Raw genomic sequence first — 18949 nt, forward strand, 5'->3', positions numbered from 1 at the left:
GTTACGCACATGTGTGTGTGTACATGCATGTATACTTAAGAATCTATCTCTTGGCCAAGGATGAATCCAACATCAAAAATTTTAAACATTCTTTTTTTAAAATTAATTTTTATTGGAGTATAGTTGATTTACAGTGTTGTGTTAGTTTCTGCTATACAGCAAAATGAATCAGCTGTACATATACAGATGTCCACTCTTTTTTAGATTCTATTCCCATGTAGGTCATTACAAAGTTGTTGTTGTTGTTGTTTTTCCAATAGTTATTGATCTTGGCTGCGCTGGGTCTTAGTTGTGGCACTCAGCATCTTCATTGCAGCACGTGGCATCTTTAGTTGCGGCATGTGGACTTGTAGTTGTGGCGTGCATTCAGGATCTAGTTCCCCAGCCAGAGATCGAACACAGGCCCCCTGCATTGGGAGCGTGCAGTCTTGCCCACTGGACCAGGGAAGTCCCTACAAAGTATCAAGTAGAGTTCCCTGTGCTCTACAGTAGGTTCCTAAAAGATTTCTTCTTTTATTACTGTTGACTGTTAATTTTGATGTAAGTGATTTTGAATAGTTAAATCTTTTATTCTTGGCAACATGTAGGTGGTTTTCTGGCAGTGAGGAAACTGCTTATGCTGCAGATGATGAAATGTCATTGCCTGTGTTTTACACGAGGTGGCAGCCTACCAGGTTTTGGGGTTTTATGCTAAAATGGGATGCATATAGACTTACAGGTCAGCTAGCAGGTGTTTCCAGTGCTGTGCTGAGGTCTGAGGGGAGCAAGTGCATATTCCGAGAAAGGAGATTGTGGATAGGAGTTGGGGTGATTTGAAGGGGTCGGAAAGTGAAGTTGGGCACGGGATGCTTTCACACACAGACACTAGAACGGTACTACGGGGCAGCATGGAGGTGTTGTGTGACTTTTTTTTTTGGCCACGCTGCACAGCTTGTGGGAATCTTAGTTCCCCAACCAGGGACCAGGAATCGAACCTGTGCCCCCTGAAGTGGAAGTGCTGAGTCTCAACCCCCGGACCGCCAGGGAATTCTGGTGACTGGTTTCAGATAGAAATAATTCTCGACCTTGTGTTCTACAGTTGGCTAATTCATAGTAAAGTGTTGACGTGCCCCTTTTAGCAGAATTAGTGCAGTCTTTCCAAGGTTGGCTGTAAATTTTATTTTACTTTTTAAAAATTTATTTATTTATTGTTTATTTTTGGTTGCATTGGGTCTTTGTTGCTGTGCGCGGGCTTTCTCTAGTTGCGGCGAGAGGGGCTACTCTTCGTTGCAGTGCATGTGATTCTCGCTGTGGTGGCTTCTCTTGCTGCAGAGCACAGACCCTAGGCGCACAGGCTTCAGTAGTTGTGGCACACAGGCTTCAGCAGTTGCGGCTTGCGGGCTCTAGAGCGCAGGCTCAGTACCTGTGGCGCACAGGCTTAGTTGCTCCGCGGCATGTGGGATCTTCCCGGACCAGGGCTCGAACCCGTGTCCCCTGCATTGGCAGGCGGATTCTTAACCACTGCGCCACCAGGGAAGCCTGGCTGTATATTTTAAAAAGTAAATTGACTCAAGGCCTTCAGTTTTTAGTACAGACTTGAAGACATATCCCTGTGGACGTTTTATGTATTTATTTTGGGGGGACCAAAATAGCATCCAAGGAGGAGGTTCAGAAACGAAGAAGGAAGAAATTTCATCCTTTCCCACATTAATGTAGCAGCCTCATTTCTCAGGGGAATAGGCTGTCCTCCTTGTAAATCAGAAAACTGAAGTCTCAGAATGGCCATTTTGGAGACTTCTGGGGGAGCAGGGGACAGGACGGGTACCATCATGGTGTGTAATTTCTTTGAGGTCACCTTATTAAGCCTCCTAAGGCAGGACGTGTGAAGTCCTCACAGGATTCCGTCAGACTTGGTGGAGCGCTGGTGATGGTGAGGGACACTGACCCACACAGGGGAGAGAGCGGTTATAAACCACCACCTGAAACGTCTCCTTTGCGGGGCTGCCCGAGCCCCCGGAACACACAGACGGCTTGTTGGCTTACTGTCCATCTCCCCCCACTGGGAAAACACTGGCTTAGTTGACGCGGTGAGCAAACCGTCTCGCCAGTTTGCAGCTCCTTATTGCAGTGCCCGGTGCACAAGGGCAAATGAAGGGCTTGGACTTACTGAATCGAATTGATTTGAACTGCACCGGGACGGGCATCATTGGAGGGCCTCATGGGGATGCTGACACTGAGGTGCTCATTCAGTAAAACCTGTCAGTGTGACGTCGGCCAGCCCAGGGGAGGCAGCAGCGAATAAAACCGAGCCAGTGACACATCCTGGGGGACGGAATCAGGATGCATGAATATTTTCACCGGTTGCATCTCACAAGGTAAAAATGAAATGTTGGTCTATGTCAGATCTCATTCTAGGGTCCAAAAAAAGAAAAAGCAGGTGTGTAATAAAGTTGGTGTAGTAACAACAGCTGTAAAGAAGGGAATTTGCACCCCAGTAGGAAGTTGGATGAAGACGCTCATAGGCAGTTTCTAACATGAGAAATGCACATAGGAAACAACTGTTTAAAAAGACGTTTAACTAGGGATCGACAAGTTTACTTACAAACCAGGTTTTGATTCTCCAGCTGGCCGAGATCTAATGGAATAGCAATGCCCGTTGGTGCTGAGATGTGGGGAAACAAGTGCTTATTTGATGGAATGCTGATGAGACTTTCTGGTAAGCGGTTTGGCAACATGTGTCAAAAGGCCTATTTTGGACTCAGAATTTCATTTCTTGGATCCTAGATATTCAGCAAAAGGAAATGACTGAAGTGAATTAGGGACCATCCATACTGCAGAGTGCTGCCATTATAAATGGTGTGAGCCAAATGAACTTATCTACGAAACAGAAACAGACTCCCAGACACAGAGCACAGACTGGGGGTTGCCAAAGGCGGGTGGGGGTGGAGGGAGGGATGCATTGGGAGGTTGGGATTAGCAGATGCAAGCTATTACATGTAGAATGGGTAAACAACAAGGTCCTACTGTAGAGCACAGGGAACTCTAGTCAGCATCCTGTGACAGACTGTAATGGAATAGAATATGAAAAAAATACATATGTGTGTGTATAACTGAGTCTCTGCTGTACAGCAGAAATGAACACGTTATAAATCTATACGTCAATAAAAGTTTTTAAAAAGAATACAAGTGCTACTACAAAATTAAAAAATGGTGTCAGTGGGCTTCCCTGGTGGCACAGTGGTTAAGAATCCGCCTGCCAATGCAAGGGACACGGGTTCGAGACCTGGTCCGGGAAGAATCCCACATGCCGCGCGGAGCAACTAAGCCCACGCACCACAGCTACTGAGCCTGCATGCTAGAGCCCGCAAGTCATGATTACTGAAGCCTGCACGCCTAGAGCCCGTGCTTTGCAATGGGAGAGGCCACTGCAATGAGAAGCCTGCGCACCGCAGAGGGGACTGAGAAAGCCCGTGTGCAGCGACGAAGACCCAACACAGCCAAAAATAAATAAATAAAATAAATTTATGGAAAAAAATGGTGTCAGTATTTCGTGACATGGAAAGATGCCCCTCAAAGTCCAGTTGAGTGGAACACATACAAGCAGTTATAGAACTGTATCGGCCCCATGAAAAAAAGTTTTAATTTTGGTAAAATACACATAACAAAACTTACCATTTTATCCATTAAGTGCACAGTCTAAGTGTATTACTTCTCTGATGATAAAAATGGCGAGCTTGAAAAAAAAAATTGGCGAGCTTGTTGCACTTTTTTTTTTTTTTTTTTTTTTTGCGGTACGCGGGCCTCTCACTGTTGTGGCCTCTCCCGCTGCGGAGCACAGGCTCCGGACGCGCAGGCTCAGCGGCCATGGCTCACGGGCCCAGCCGCTCCGCGGCATGTGGGATCCTCCCGAACCGGGGCACGAACCCGTGTCCCCTGCATCGGCAGGCGGACTCCCGACCACTGCGCCACCAGGGAAGCCCTCGTTGCACTTTTAAAGAGGAGAGGCCTTTGGGGTTCCGTGTGATGTGTCCACAGGACTCCGCAGGAGGTTTGGTCCCCAGGAAGCGGTCAGCTGTGCTCTGTTCTGGGCGGTGCCCCCAGGAGGCTCTGTTTATTGCTCTGTGATCAAGACAGGCAGGATCACCCTAAGGGGTGGGTGTTGGAATGCCGGCTACAGTTACTCCAAGCGTGACTTTTTATTCCGCATTTATGAGTACTCAGAGTAACCCGTGGGCGTGGGACAACATTCACTTTGGAACGGGAACTGGGTGGGATACATCAGCCTTTCTCCCAAGCCCTCTCATCTTCCCATTTTGCCGCTCCGGAGGGTGGCCGTGTCAGTACTAATCTCTTAGGTTTCCTTTTAGAAACAGGTGCCTCCTTATGTGTTACACGTGAAAATGGGGGTTGGTCCAGGGTGAGTGCTCTGAGTCGAGATTTCTCCTGACCCCGTGCGGCTCCATGGTCTGGATCCTCTGCTGTGTGTCTAGCAGGGCCTCTGTGTGTGGACATTTACGGTGCTTCCGGTACAGCAGACAGTGCTGCGGTGTGATGCTTTTGAACCCGAGACCCCATACGTGTGCGTGTAGGCTGTCCTGATCCGTTCCTAGCGTGGGAGGTTTGGAGGCAGAAAGCACCGTGCATCGTGAAGTCTGTTTTTGTTGGCTTTGTGGATGCGATAGGTGACCGATGCTTTTACCGTTTAAATGGGCATTTCTGTCATTATGACCGAGGTTGGGCATCATTCCATGTGTTCAGAAGCTTTTTTTTTTTTTTTTTGAATTCGAGGAACATAGTTAAGGATCTAAAAACCGGATGATGTGAGTTCTGTTCGGAGTACACACCATGAGAACTGGGGGTAGAAGGAGAGAGAAGGCCTGGGGGCCCGGCCCGTTGGCCGTGGAGCTGACTGCGTATCCAACAGACTTGTGGGGAGACCGGTCAAACTTTGGCTGTGAAGGGTTGATGGGGGCCCTGGTGTAGAATCCCGCTTTTGTAATCCGCATACCCGGTTTCCCTTTAAGTGAGGGGTGTGCAGGATGACTATCTAGTTTAGATAGCGCTTAATAGTCTAACACATACAACCCAATATAAAACCAAACCAAGCAGTTTGTCCAAATGTTTTTTTCTTTTCAAACACACTTTTAAAAACAAACTTAGGTGTTTTTAAATTTTTTAAAGGTAATTTTGGATTAAATTTTAATACTGTGTGTGGGTATTACTTTTGCCTATTAGAAAAGTCTGAAACGGTGGTTTTGCCTAGAAATGTGAATAAAATTCTACAAAATGGTTAATTAGTCAATACTGGGATCTGTTGATGTCATCTGGCACATGGTGAATTACGGTTGTAAGTACTGAAGATGCACATAATAAGGAGTTTTAAAACTCCATATGGGGCTTTCCTGGTGGCGCAGTGGTTGAGAGTCCGCCTGCCGATGCAGGGGACACGGGTTCGTGCCCCGGTCCGGGAAGATCCCACGTGCCGCGGAGCGGCTGGGCCCGTGAGCCATGGCCGCTGAGCCTGCGCGTCCGGAGCCTGTGCTCCGCGATGGGAGAGGCCACGGCGGTGAGAGGCCCGCGTACCGCAAAAAAAAAGAAAACAACTCCATACTAACTTACCATTTACCTTATTACAAAGGCACCAGGGAGTGCTTTTAACATGATTTCTCTTAAATCGGTGACGTTTTCTTCTCTATCTAAATCTCACCATTCTCGTGTTTCTTTATCCCTAGGCAACCACTAATCTGACTTGTATCTCAGAGATTAGTTAGCATTTTCTAACTAGTGTTATATGTGGAGCTCCAAAAGGGATCATGTACTCTTTTTATATCTATATATAAAAATTTATTTATTTATTTACTTTTGGCTGCGTTGGGTCTTCGTTGCTGCGCGTGGGTTTTCTCTAGTTGCGGCGAGCTGGGGCTACTCTTCGTTGCGGTGCGCGGGCTTCTCATTGTGATGGCTTCTCTTGCTGCGGAGCATGGGCTCTAGGCGCGCGGGCTTCAGTAGTTGTGACGCGTGGGCTCAGTAGCTGTGGCTCGCGGGCTCCAGAGTGCAGGCTCAGTAGTTGTGGCGCACAGGCTTAGTTGCTCCACGGCACGTGGGATCTTCCCGGACCAGGGCTCGAACCCGTGTCCCCTGCGTTGGCAGGTGGATTCTTAACCACTGCGCCACCAGGGAAGTCCTGGATCACGTACTCTTTAAAAAAAAAAAAAGTGTTTAGCTTATGAAGGCACTCTGTAGTTAATTCATAGACTGAGCCACCAGCACATCAATATCAAATGTTGCCCTACCTGCGGATCACCAAATGATAAATGAGCTGCCTGAACCCTCAACTACCTGCCCAGCCCAGGCACCTTAAGAAAGCGTGGCTTCTCTGATGAAGATTGAAAACAGCTTAGGGTCCTGAGGGTGAGAGTGGCCAGTGCAGGCTTGGTTTTTCTCGGAGGTTCTGGGAAGAGGCGTGTACGCGCCTCGGTGTAAAACACATACCCGTGGTTTTATGAACAAAGTGGGCATCGTGCATCACATCCTGACGCCCTCCCGCTGGTGACAGCTGCTGGGTGTGCGTGTCTTGCTTCAGCCTGTGCGGCGAGCAGGGCACCCGGCGGCCAGGCGAGGGTGGTGGCGGGCTGACTTCACGAGGCGGTGGCGTCCGGTTTCACGGGGCAGGGGCACCGCGTATCTTGTCATCGTTTAGAAGCCGGGACTGGGCGAGCGTGATGCCTTGGGAGACAAGGACCCAGATCACTGTCTCTCCCCAGCCACGTTTCTTTCCCAGACAGCTGAGAGCCAGCGCTTCCCTCCCAGAGCTGTGTCGGCTGGAAACAAAGCAGGGTAACAGGAAGCCCCACCGGGTGCACGCATGTTCTCCTTTGATATGTCCAGGTGGTATCCTGGCGTCTGCCCGGGAGTCAGCGGAACTGGGCACCAGCCTGGGGCAGCCTGGCCGTGCCTCCCGGGCACCCTGTCCTTCCCTCTTTGTTCGGCCAAGGAAGTGCTGCTTGCGGGAAAGTGTGGGAGGATGTGGTAACCTCTTCTTCTGTGTCTGTTTCTCTGTGTACTTGTCGCCTGCACTTTCTTCCCCCGTGTCGGCCCCTCCCTGGAGATCCTGATGGGCAGGTGTGGGATGGATCTCGGCGCTGGTATTTCCCTGAGGGCCACGGGCTAGTTTGCTGGGTGGCCGCAGTGCTCATACCACTGGCTTAAGCAAATGTGCTTGGAAAAGGTTAAGACCCGAAACTGGGTCACTCGAGGCCTTTTCCTGATTAACGCAGGCGTCGGTAAGCCCCTTGCTGTGGGAGACGTGCTGAAGTAGGGGACGCTTCTCGCCCGGTGCTGGGTTAAGGCTGTTGCCGTCCGATGCCGTAAAATGCTCACTAAAAGCTCTGTGTGCACAGCACCGGGATACTCCACTATCCTCCGTTCACAGGGAAGTTGGTACCATACGTTCAGCTCCTAAAACGTACATGGAATTTCAAACACCGTAGGGAACACGTCTCTTAACTGTCAGGCCGTGAATTCTATTGTATAGCTTGTAATGACTCTCTCGGTCTTCCTTCCAAATGTATGTGGTAATCTGAGTCTCGTCTACAGAGAACTTCGCCTGCCACTTCGTCGTTCGTGGCCCTCTTGAGCAGTCCGCTGCTGCGAGCAGTTTTTATGCCAGGGCCACGTTATGCATAGGGTTGACGTATGTTTCCTGCCTCTTTGCCGGAGGCCTTAAACCCTTCCGTGACTCTGCTTACGCCCGCCAAGCTTGCCTTCGGGAGGAGATCAACACCCAAGGATGGAGGTTCGCTGCAGGAGGCCGTAAGGGACGGCCACATGGGGTGGCGTGGCGACACATCTGAAGAAAGGAGGTGTCTGGTCTAGTGGCGGCACCCACGCCTGCTAGGAGCAAGTTTCTTGCCCCGTGCGTGGGTTTCTGGACGTCACTGAGCTGCAGTGAGTTCTACACCAAGCCAGTGTCGTGCCGGGCTCCCCTCTGCTGCTGGCTCCTTGGAGCTGTCCTAGGGCTGGTGGCTCTGCGCGTGGCCCCAACATTGATGAGTGCAGGTGTTCCTGAAGCAGCAAGAGGAGAGGGATGGATAGGACGTCAGCAGGTTGTATCCCTCCTGCTTTTCCCTCCTCCCCCTTCCTCTCCTTTCTCCCCCCTCTCCCCCACCCCCAAGAGCTCTTCCTGGGGCAGAAACTGTGTGTTCCCACAGAGGGTGTCTGTCTTACTGGGGATGCTGGTGGGTGTTGCCTTTGGAGGGTGGTCTGAGGTGGATCGTTCACATTTCAGGGGGAAAGTGTCTGTTTTGAGCATTTGCGGGATTTGTTCCTCTTTGTTCCTGTGCTTATTTTCTTCTTAAAACAGAGTAGACCCAGAGGTTTATCCTGGACAGACGCCGACTCCTTTGGGCTGTTTGCCATTCCTGTTTTTATGAAATAAAATCGGGGGGAAGAAGCCACACAGAGCAGGACTGTTGTATTTGGGGAAAGGTTGCTTCTCCTCAGATGCAGATTCAGCGTGTGGCTTAACCAGCTTAATCAGCTGAATCTCCAGGTGAGATGTTTCAGATTCTAAGCCACGTAGAGAGTGGTAAACAGTTAGGATTTTGGTTTTCGTTAGAAGGCGTGCGAGTGATGTTGATATAATTTAGTTTGGAAGCGCTGGTCGTTTCTAATATATTAAGGCAGGCAGAGAACGTTTCACGTACTTTTGTTTCTGTACCCTGACGTATGAGACTCTGTTGCTCTGTTGCTAATCCTTAGGGCTACTCGTACTTAGTTATGTTAATGGTTGCACATTTGAGTGTCTGGGGTGTCTTTACCGAAAAATCCATTCTGTTTAAATGTAGCCAAGAAGCTGCATCGGTGCCTTTCTGAAAACTGGGGACATGCACCGTGACCTCGGGTGGTTTGGACAAAGCGTTTTTAGTACGGGTAGTGCTGGGTGAGACAGTCCCCTTCACCCCCCTTTGCAAAAGTTGATGGAAAAATAGCCAGGCCATTTGGGGCTGCTCCAGTTCTGCCTGCGTTCATTGTGTGACATTTCTACGTGGTCTTTCCTGCTCATGCACCCGGGGAACGCCAGAGGCCGAGACAGGCGTGCACTTGCCCTTGCTGGGAGACAGATAAGGGGCGCCCCAGCCTCGTGGGGCGGAACCCTGATGCTTTTATCCCGTGTGAATGCTGCTACACGGCCCTGGCATTGGTTTAAAATGCAGCTTTGATGTCTTGTATCAGTTTCAGCTATTTAGGTCATTTGGGAATTTTCCTCTTTACCTCTTTCGCCTCGTGTATAAAGGCAGGAGCTCCTGGACTCTTATCCCGGTTTATCAAGTGTGATGTCACCACCCACAGCATCGTGTTGTCAGATCAGTGCCCGGGAAAACAACTCCGCCATTCACAGAGTGGTCTGACCTCTGTTTTTATTCATTCACGTAATGTATGTTGGAAGCGCTCCAGCCAGGCGGCTGAAGTCGTACCCATAGGTCCTGCCCTCGGGGCGCTGGCAGCTGAGGGGGCGGATGGGCATGGACAGGAAAAGCTCTAACAAGTGGTGGCTCTGGCAGAAGGAGGGAGGGCTGGAGCAGAGCTCAGCAGTCAGGCTGTCCTTTGAAGGCTGAGCCAGCTTTGAGACACAGACGTGGACCTAAGTCAGTGATGCTGGGACCTCCTAAAGAGGCTGGCAGAGCGGATGGGGGAAGGGAGGAAGGGTATCTCGGGGCTAGAGCGGCGAGTCTCAGACCTGAGCTCGCCTCGGAATGACCTTGAGGCCTTGTGCAAACACAGCCGTCCCAGCGATGCCAGTGCCGCCTGGCCCGGGCTTCGCTCCGTGGCAGTTGGGAGCAGCTGAGGGCGGTGGGGTGAGGCCAGGAGCTGCCAGAGCTGAGTTGCAGGGAGCTGGTGTGGTAGAAGGTAAAGACAGCTCAGGAGAGGGAGAGGCCGGTCAGCATGTGTCCTCTAGAGGATTGACCGGCGCAGGAAGGAAGCAGCAGCTCAGGGCAGGCTTCATTTTGTGTCTGTAGGGTGGTGCTTTTTATGTGTGTATTTCACTTTTAAAGAATAAAAAGGCTGTTTGCAGTTGTCGCCCTCCTCCAGCCCAGTATCTCGAGGGCCTGTACCCTCTGTGGGCCTGTCCGTCGGGGCCTCTGCACACCCTCCCTCCCTAAGCTTCTGGGGGCTCCTTGCCCGGAACTCACCCCCATCACCCGCAGGACTCACTGGGAAGCATTTGAGGAACTTCCAGCCTTCCCTTTATCTGGAAGTCCCTCCCCACTGCCGCCCCCCTTGGCGCTTGCTTCTAAGGTGCCCCAAGCATCACTGTTGGTTTCATTTTCCCCCGAGGATGTCGCCTGCAGCCAACACACCCTGTGGTGCCCCCTCACAGTGTCCCGCCAGGCCCTTCCCGTTGGCTTCCCAGCCTGCCGGCCTGGTACTGTCAGCCCCCCCCCCCCCCCCCCCCCCCCCCCGCGCTCGTGGGGACCACATGCGGAGTGCGTTTATTTTCTGAGGCAGCGCCTCTTGGCTGCACTTGGAAATGTTAGGAAAATAATGCGGCGTTCACGTGATTTTTTTTTTTTTTTTTAGGGACTTCTGCTCTTTCTCTGAATGAGAAACATTTCATTGAAGCCCTTATTTTAATAATTTCTTTTTAAAAATGAATTTTCTGTATCTAGATCCATTCTTAACTTTCACTGGTATCCTAGCATTTTTTATATTTGAGATCTAAACCCCTTCCTTTCAAAAAAAAAAAAAAAAGACTACCTAGCATAAAAAATTAGTTTTAGAAATTGAAGTAAATTTAGATTAATTTTGGTGTGCACCTTTTGGGAAAGGTTTCAGAGAACCCTCATTAGGGCGAATAATTTGATTTGGAAGCCAGAAAACCCGGTGTTAATAGTCAGCAGCATTGCTTTTCAGTATTCATGTGGAAGGAATATTATGCCATATTAAAAATGACATTTTGGAAAAGTGACAGTGGCCTGGAGAGTCAATGCTCACCAAACCAGGCGGGCTGCAGAGAGAAAGGGCCCCGCCAAGTCTGCACGATGCTCTCAGCCGTCTGAAACGGGGAAGGAAATGCAGAGATGTTACCCACCGTTCATCTTCAGATGACGGGTTATCCTCCTTTATTGTCTTAGTCGCATTTCAGTTTTTAAATGTTCCATGTTTTCTACAATATGCCTATTCTTGAAGCTTTCCGAGCAGCAGTGGCCATGTGAATGAAAAGGCTTTCTTCCCTGTACACTGGGGTGACCATGGTAGTGGCTGTTAGTCTCCCGTGGGCGTGACTTGGACGCAGCCCTGTTGCGTTTCCGGAGCTGGCAGGATTGTGCAGCTGCACGCACAGGAGGGGTCAGCACCCGCACCCCGGCCGGGTCACGGCTGTTTCCTCCCTGGCATCGCTGACCACACTGCCTAGCACAGAAGCATGGCCTTGGATGTCTCTGGGCTGAGCCGTGCCGTCCTTCTTCCTCCCGGAAGGGGCGTCCTTGCTGGTCTCCCCAGCCGAGCTGGCTTGTGTCTGACTGCGTGGCCTGCGGAGGGGGCGTTCCCTTCACAACTCTCCCTTCTGTTCCTGTTTGATGTCTGTTGCGGGGGAGCTGGTCCAGCTGTAGCAGACATAACAGACGTCCCGCCCGCCAGGACAGGAAGGTTCGGGTGTGGTTCGCTGCATACCTGCTGTGTGTGCCTTTCCTTCCGACACGCGTGGCCCCCTGAGGGGGCAGGGCGGTTAACCCCTAACCAGGTACCACTAGGTACCACGTGGTCCGAGTTCTCCGAGGCCCTCACATCGGGGCACCTTGCCCACCTGTTTTGGCACAGCCTGTGGCCTGTGCACCCCTCACGGCCCCAGACTTCCAGGGACCCGGGTGGTTTAAAGCCACCTGGAGTGCGTATCTTGTGTGGGAAGAAACACCATCGTCTGTTGAAACGAGCGCCTTAAATCGGCCCCTGCCATTTCTGTTCCATCTGGGAACGCTAGGTGGCGCCAGAGCGTTCGGTCCCCAGAGCTTTCCTGCCCAGCGTGGTCACGGGCTTGTGATGGAGAGACCAGCCCTCAGCCACATGTCCTCCTTTCATCAGCCACATGTCCTCCTTTCATCAGCCACATGTCCTCCTTTCATCAGCAGAATCCAGTTTTAAACATCAGAGGGGCTGACAGAAACTGCCTGAACCTTCCTCGATTCCCAGATACGTTCACTGTGCTCGAGGAAAGTCTGAGGACCTGACGAGAGCCACATACGTAGGAAAATTTCAGTCTCCCCAGGAGCCATGATTCCTCACTTAGAGCTTCTAGGTATCACCCTTTTCACTGTGTTTTCCTTTTTTTTCTTTACAGCTGCAATTAGTACCGTAACTGTTGACTGTGTCTCCTCGAAGTAGAGGCATGTATCTGTGTACAGACATACCTTGCTGTGTTGTGCTTCAGATACTGCGTGTTTTCTGTTTGTTTGTTTTACAAATGGAAGGTTGTAGCAACCCTGTGGCAAGCAAGTCTGTTGGCAGCATTTTTGCAACAGCACTGGCTTACTTTGTGTCTCACAGTTTGGTAATCCTCACAGTATTTCAGACTTTTCCACTGTCATATTCGTTACGGTGATCAGTGATCTTTGATGTTACTAATATTATTACTAGGGCTCAGATAATAGTGTTTTTCAGCAATAAAGTCTTTTAAAATTAACGTATGTACATTGTGCTTTTGTAGGCATGATGCTGTTGCACACTTGGTGGACTATAGTATAGTGTAAACATAGCTTTTATATGCACTGGGAAACCAAAAAGTTCACGTGACTAGCTTTATTACAATGTTCACTTTATTGTGGTGGTCTGGAACCCAACTCGAAACATCTCCAAGGTCTGCCTGTATTATCCTTTAAAATAAGAGGAGAAACATTTAGTCTTCTCAAAGAGCACGACTTCTGCCCCAGTAAACCAGCTGGTTCCCCACTCATTCCAATTACAGAGTTGAAATATGTTACCACAAAGTGTAAGGCGTTTTCTTTTCCAAGCCTCTTTTTCCTTTGCCTGCAGTTTGTCTAGTTTGTTCCCTTCATTAATTACCTGTAAAGGAAGATGACAGACGTTACGGATATTATAGCACAGGAAAAGCCATCTGAAAATGAAATTCACGTGGCCAGAACCTTCCTTACGAGGATTTTGAGAAACTTTATGAGGTACAGTTTTGGTTTTACAATCCCTTTACTTCTGTGGTGTGATGACTTCATCTGTTTTATGCTTTAGCTCGTGGGAAACTATCAAAAAGTCAACACATTCCACATTTTGCCACCCGTGTATTTTTCCTCGTTTCTGAGTCATCAGAAGGTTTATGTTATAAATGCTTTCTGGGTTTTCTTTAATATTCGTTGTTGCATAATATTCTTTAATGTTTTTGCCTGTTGGAAGAATGTTTGATCCCCATCAGGTACTTAGAGGCTCAGTTGAACCCTTTCTCCGATCTCGATTGGGCTGTACAAAGTGTCCCTGGTGAGGCTAGATCCGTCTTAAATTGCAGGAGGGGGCTTCCCTGCTGGCGCAGTGGTTGAGAGTCCATCTGCCGATGCAGGGGACACGGGTTCGTGCCCCGGTCCGGGAGGATCCCACATGCCGCGGGGCGGCTGGGCCTGTGAGCCATGGCCGCTGAGCCTGTGCGTCCGGAGCCTGTGCTCCGCAATGGGAGAGGCCATAGCAGTGAGAGGCCCGCGTACAGCAAAAAAAAAAAAAAAAAAAAAAAATTGCGGGAGGAGGAGGGGCGAGCATGGGCCATGTGCTCCTGCAGCAGCTTTACCCGGGAGGCCCTGTGATGTTCCTACGTCGGCTGCAGGGATGTCCAACTGGACATGCTGTTTCACACCTGGGCAGGTGTGGTCAGAAACCTAACAAGCCACCCACGGATGGTGGGGGCGGTGGAGGCGGGCAGGGAAGGCTCCTGCCACGTTCAGAAGCCCTGGCAGGAATGGACTGGAGCCTGTTGGTCTTAGGGCGTGGTGATTCCCATGACAGGAACCCTTAGATGACTTCGGACGCTCTGGGAGGCTCAGAGGAATACATGTCCACCAGTCCCCGTTAACTGCAGGATAGCTGTGTTCACTTAGTGAAGTGAGTGAATAAAAAAATGCAGTCAAAACTCCACGGGACCCAGCTCAAGCTTTTCTGCAGCCCAGTGCCTTCTCCTCAAACAGGCTAAGGGCCTGTGCAAAGTTGCACTGACACCGGACAGACAGAAGATGCTGCTGTGTCTTGGGGGTGGGGCAGCGGGGGTCGCGGGCAAGATTCATGTACTTACTTAGAATAAATTTGGAAGCCTAAGGGCTGGTTCACATTCTGGGGCCTGTGATTCTCGCCCAGGGATGTTCTCCGGTAACGAACCTGTACAAAGAGCGTTGGTGCCCAGATGCAGTGGGAAGCACCTGACAGCGATGCAGTAAATCACCCAGGAATCGTTTCTGCCTCCCACTCCTTTCTTCGCCTGAAGTTGTCCTTGGTGTGAAGTCCCTGAGCCATCTGCATCCTTTTTCAGGAGGACTGAGCTGAGCTGGAGGCCACACTCCTGGCACGTCACCAAGTTCTCCGACAGCCACCCCGAGACATCGGCATCTCCATTCCCCTCTGCCAGCTCCTGCCCCTTGTGGCCAGGCCAGCACCACGCCAGGTAGGCACGCCTTTCCCGCCGGGATGGGAAGCTGGTTTCACTTTCTGCCACACTCATGACTTCCCTGCCTTGTCGTAATTGTGCATTTCTCACTGTATTTTAGTTTTTGTTGAGGTACAGTTAATTTACGATATTATTCATTTCCGGTGTACAACATAGTGATGCAAAATTTCTATAGCTTATACTCCATTTAAAGGTATCATAAAGTATTGGCTCCGTTCTCTGTGCTGTACAATGTGTCCTTGCAGCTTATTTAGTTTATAGCTTATACCCCTTCCTCCCCTACCCCTATCTTGCCCCGTCGCCCTTCCCTCTCCCCACTGGGAACCACTGATTTGTTCTCTGCGTCTGTGAGTCTGCTTCTGTTCTGTTATATTCGTTTATTTTTTTAGGTTCCACATATAACTGATATCATACAGTATTTGTCTTTCTCTGTCTGACTTAGTTCATTAAGCGTAATACCCCTCTAGGCCCATCCATGTTGATGCAAATGGCAAAATTTCATTCTTTTTTATGGCTGAGCAGTATTCCATTGTGTGTGTGTGTGTGTGTGTGTGTGTGTGTGTGTGTGTGTAAGATATACCAATCTTCACCTTGTAAATAATGCTGCTGTGAACATTGGGGTGCATGTATCTTTTCAAATCAGTGTTCTCATTTTCTTTGGGTATATACCCAGGAGTGGAATTGCTAGATCATAGAGTAGTCCTATTTTTAGTTTTTTGAGGAACCTCCATACCGTTTTCCACAGTGGCTGCACCAGTTTACATTCCCGCCAATAGTGAACAAGTGTTCCTTTTTCTCTACGTCCTCACCAGCAGTTGTTATTTGTTGTCTTTTTGATGACGGCCATTCTGGCAGCTGTGAGGTGATACCTCATTGTGGTTCTGATTTGCATTTCTCTGATTAGTGATGTTGAGCACTTTCCATGTGCCATCTATATGTCTCCTTTGGAAAAATGTCTGTTCAGGTCTTCTGCACATTTTTAAATCAGGTTTGTTTTTTTAGATATTGAGTTGGATGGGCTGTTTATATATTTTGCATATTAACCCCTCATTGGTCATATCATTTGCAAATATCTTCTCCCATTCAGTAGGTTGTCTTTTCATTTTGTCAATGGTTTCCTTTCCTCTGAAAAAAAAAAAGGCCTTTAATTTTCGGGATTTCCCTGGTGGCGCAGTGGTTAAGAATCCGCCTGCCAATGCAGGGGACATGGGTTCGAGCCTTGGTCCGGGAAGATCCCCCATGCAGTGGAGCAACTAAGCCTGTGTGCCACAGCTGCTGAGCCTACGCTCTAGAGCCCGCAAGCCACAACTGCTGAAGCCCACGTGCCTAGAGCCCGTGCTCCACAACAAGAGAAGCCACCCCAATAAGAAGCCCGTGTACCGCAATGAAGAGTAGCCCCTGCTCACCGCAACTAGAGAAAGCCTGCGTGCAGCAATAAAGACCCAACACAGCCATAATTAATTAATTAATTATTTTTTGAAAAAAGCCTTTAGGGCTTCCCTGGTGGCGCAGTGGTTGAGAGTCCACCTGCCGATGCAGGGGACACGGGTTTGTGCCCCGGTTCGGGAAGATCCCACATGCTGTGGAGTGGCTGGGCCCGTGAGCCATGGCTGCTGAGCCTGCACGTCCGGCGCCTGTGCTCCTCAACGGGAGAGGCCACAGCAGTGAGAGGCCCGTGTACCGCAAAAAAAAAAAAAAAAAAAAAAAAAAAAGCCTTTACTTTTAATTAGGTCCCATTTGTGTATTTTTGCTTTTCTTTCTTTTGTCTTAGGAGACAGATCCAAAAAAATATTGCTACAGTTTATATCAGAGAGTGTTCTGCCTATGTTTTCCTCTGGGAGTTTCATGGTGTCTGGCCTTACATTTAGGTCTTTAATCCATTTGGAGTTTATTTTTGTGTATGGTGTTAGGGAGTGTTCTAATTCATTCTTTTACATGTAGCTGTCCAGTTTTCCCAGCACCACTTACTGAAGAGGCTGTCTTTTCTCCACTGTATATTCTTGCCTCCTTTGTCATGGATTAATTGACTATATGTGTGTGGGTTTACTTCTGGGCTCTCTATTCTGTTTCATTGTTGTATGTGTCTGTTGTTGTGCCAGTACCATATTGTTTGATGACTGTAGCTTTGTGGTGTAGTCTGAAGTCAGGGATTGTGATACCTCCAGCTCTGTTCTTCTTTCTCAAGATTGTTTTGGCTCTTCAGGGTCTTTCATGTTTCCATGCAAATATTAAAATTATTTATTCTTGTTCTGTGAAAAATGCCCTTGGTATTTTGATAGGGATTGCATTGAATCTGTAGATTGCCTTGGGTAGTATGGTCATTTTAACAGTATTCTTCCAGTCCATGAACACGGTATATATTTCCATCTGTGTATGTCATCTTCAGTTTCCTTCATCAGCGTCTTACAGTTTTCTGAGTATAGGTCTTTTACCTCCTTGGTTAGATTTATTCCTAGGTATTTAGTTCTTTTTGATACAGTGGTAAATGGGATTGTTTCCTTAGTTTCTCTGTCAGATAGTTCATTGTTAGTATGCAGCACGTTTTTTTGTATTGATTTTGTATCCTACAACTTGACCAAATTCACTGATGAGCTCTAATAGTTTTTTGGTGGCGTCTTTAGGGTTATCTATGTACAGGAAGTCCCCTACATACGAACGAGTTCTGTTCTGAGAGCACGTTTGTAAGTCCAGTTTGTTCGTTAAGTCCAACAAAGTTAGCCTACATACCCAACTAACACAGTCGGCTATATAGTACTGTACAGTAAGAGTTTTATAATACTTTTCACACAAACAATGCATAAAAAAACAAACACAAAAAATAAAACATTTTTAATCTTATAATACAGTACCTTGAAAAGTACAGCAGTCCAGTACAGTAGCTGGCATCCAGGGGCTGGCATCGAGTGACCAGGCCAGAAGAGTTACTGACTGGGGGAGGGAGAGGAGGTGGGAGATGTAGGGCTGAAGGATCGTCAGCAGTAGGAGACGGAGGGGGAGCTGCAGTTTCACTCACTCCTCACGTTGCTGGCACAGGTTCTGGTTCCTTGCTGGATTCAATTCTGTCTACCCTCTTGAAAAAACGATCCAGTGATGTCTGGGTAGTAGCACTTTTTTTTTTTTTTTTTTTTTTTTTGCGGTATGCAGGTCTCTCACTGCCGTGGCCTCTCCTGTTGCGGAGCACAGGCTCCGGACGCGCAGGCTCAGCGGCCGTGGCTCACGGGCCCAGCCGCTCCGTGGCACGTGGGATCCTCCCGGGCCGGGGCACGAACCCGCGTCCCCCACATCGGCAGGTGGACTCTCAACCACTGCGCCACCGGGGAAGCCCGGTAGTAGCACTTTTCTTCTCGTCATAGATGACACGTTAGCACTGGATTGCATTCTGAACGGCTGCTGCAGCCTTTGTGTACCGTTCTAAGTTTGGGTCCTGTGCCTCGAAAACTAACAGTGCCTCCTCAGATAAAGAAAATCCCCTGCCGTTTCCTGCATCGTGAATCTCCTTGGTTCTTCAGCTACTTCTCCCTCTTGTTCCTCTGTGCTTTCTCTGGGCCTCCAGTTCTGTCAGGTCTCCATTAGTAAGCTCCTCGTGTTACACAGCAAGGAGTTCAATGAAATCATCCTCTTGCAGATCTCGCTTGAAATAAAGATACTGTACTACTGTACTCTACACAGTACTGTACAGTACACAGAAGCACAGCCACTGGTAGAGATGCACGCACGTGACAATGCGCCAGACACATGAACTAACTTATGTGATTGGACAGGCGAATGCGTGTTGCTGTCTTTGAAAGTTCTCAACCTGAAGGTTCGTAGGTAGGGGACTTGCTGTACAGTGTCACGTCATCTGCAAGCAGTGACAGCAGTTTGACTTCTTCCTTTCCAGTTTGGATTCCTTTCATTGCTTTTACTTTGATTGCTGTGGCTAAGACTTCCAAAAGCATGTTGAATAAGAGCGGTGAGAGTGGGCATCTTTGGCTTGTTCCTGATCTTAGAGGAAATGCTTTCAGCTTTTCACCGTTGAGTATGATGTTGGCTGTGGGTTTGTCATAGATGGCCTCTATTATGTTGAGGTACGTCCCCTCTATACCCACTGTGTTGAGAGTTGTTATCATAATGGGTGCTGAATTTTGCCAGAACCTTTCTCTGCATCTCTTGAGCTGATCATATGGTTTTCATCCTTCAGTTCGTTAATGTGGTGTCTCACGTGGGTTGATTTGTAGGTGTGGAACCATCCTTGCATCCCTGGGATAAATTCCACTTGATCATGGTGTATGATCCTTTTAGTATATATTTTGGATTCAGTTTGCTATTATTTTGTTGAGG

General features: G+C 49.0%; 1 protein-coding gene across 1 annotated transcript in view; it reads left to right on the forward strand.

Moving 5' to 3' along the window:
- Positions 1-18949, forward strand: part of SHROOM2 (shroom family member 2) — a 131245-nt gene that overhangs the window by 60016 nt on the left and 52280 nt on the right. Inside the window, exon 3 of the mRNA XM_082865241.1 lies at positions 14495-14626. Within this exon, the coding sequence (XP_082721367.1) occupies positions 14495-14626 (132 nt within the window). The remainder of the gene's footprint in view (positions 1-14494; positions 14627-18949) is intronic.

This window comes from Leucopleurus acutus, assembly GCF_964270905.1.
Source record: "Leucopleurus acutus genome assembly, chromosome: X".
NCBI lineage: Eukaryota > Metazoa > Chordata > Mammalia > Artiodactyla > Delphinidae > Leucopleurus > Leucopleurus acutus.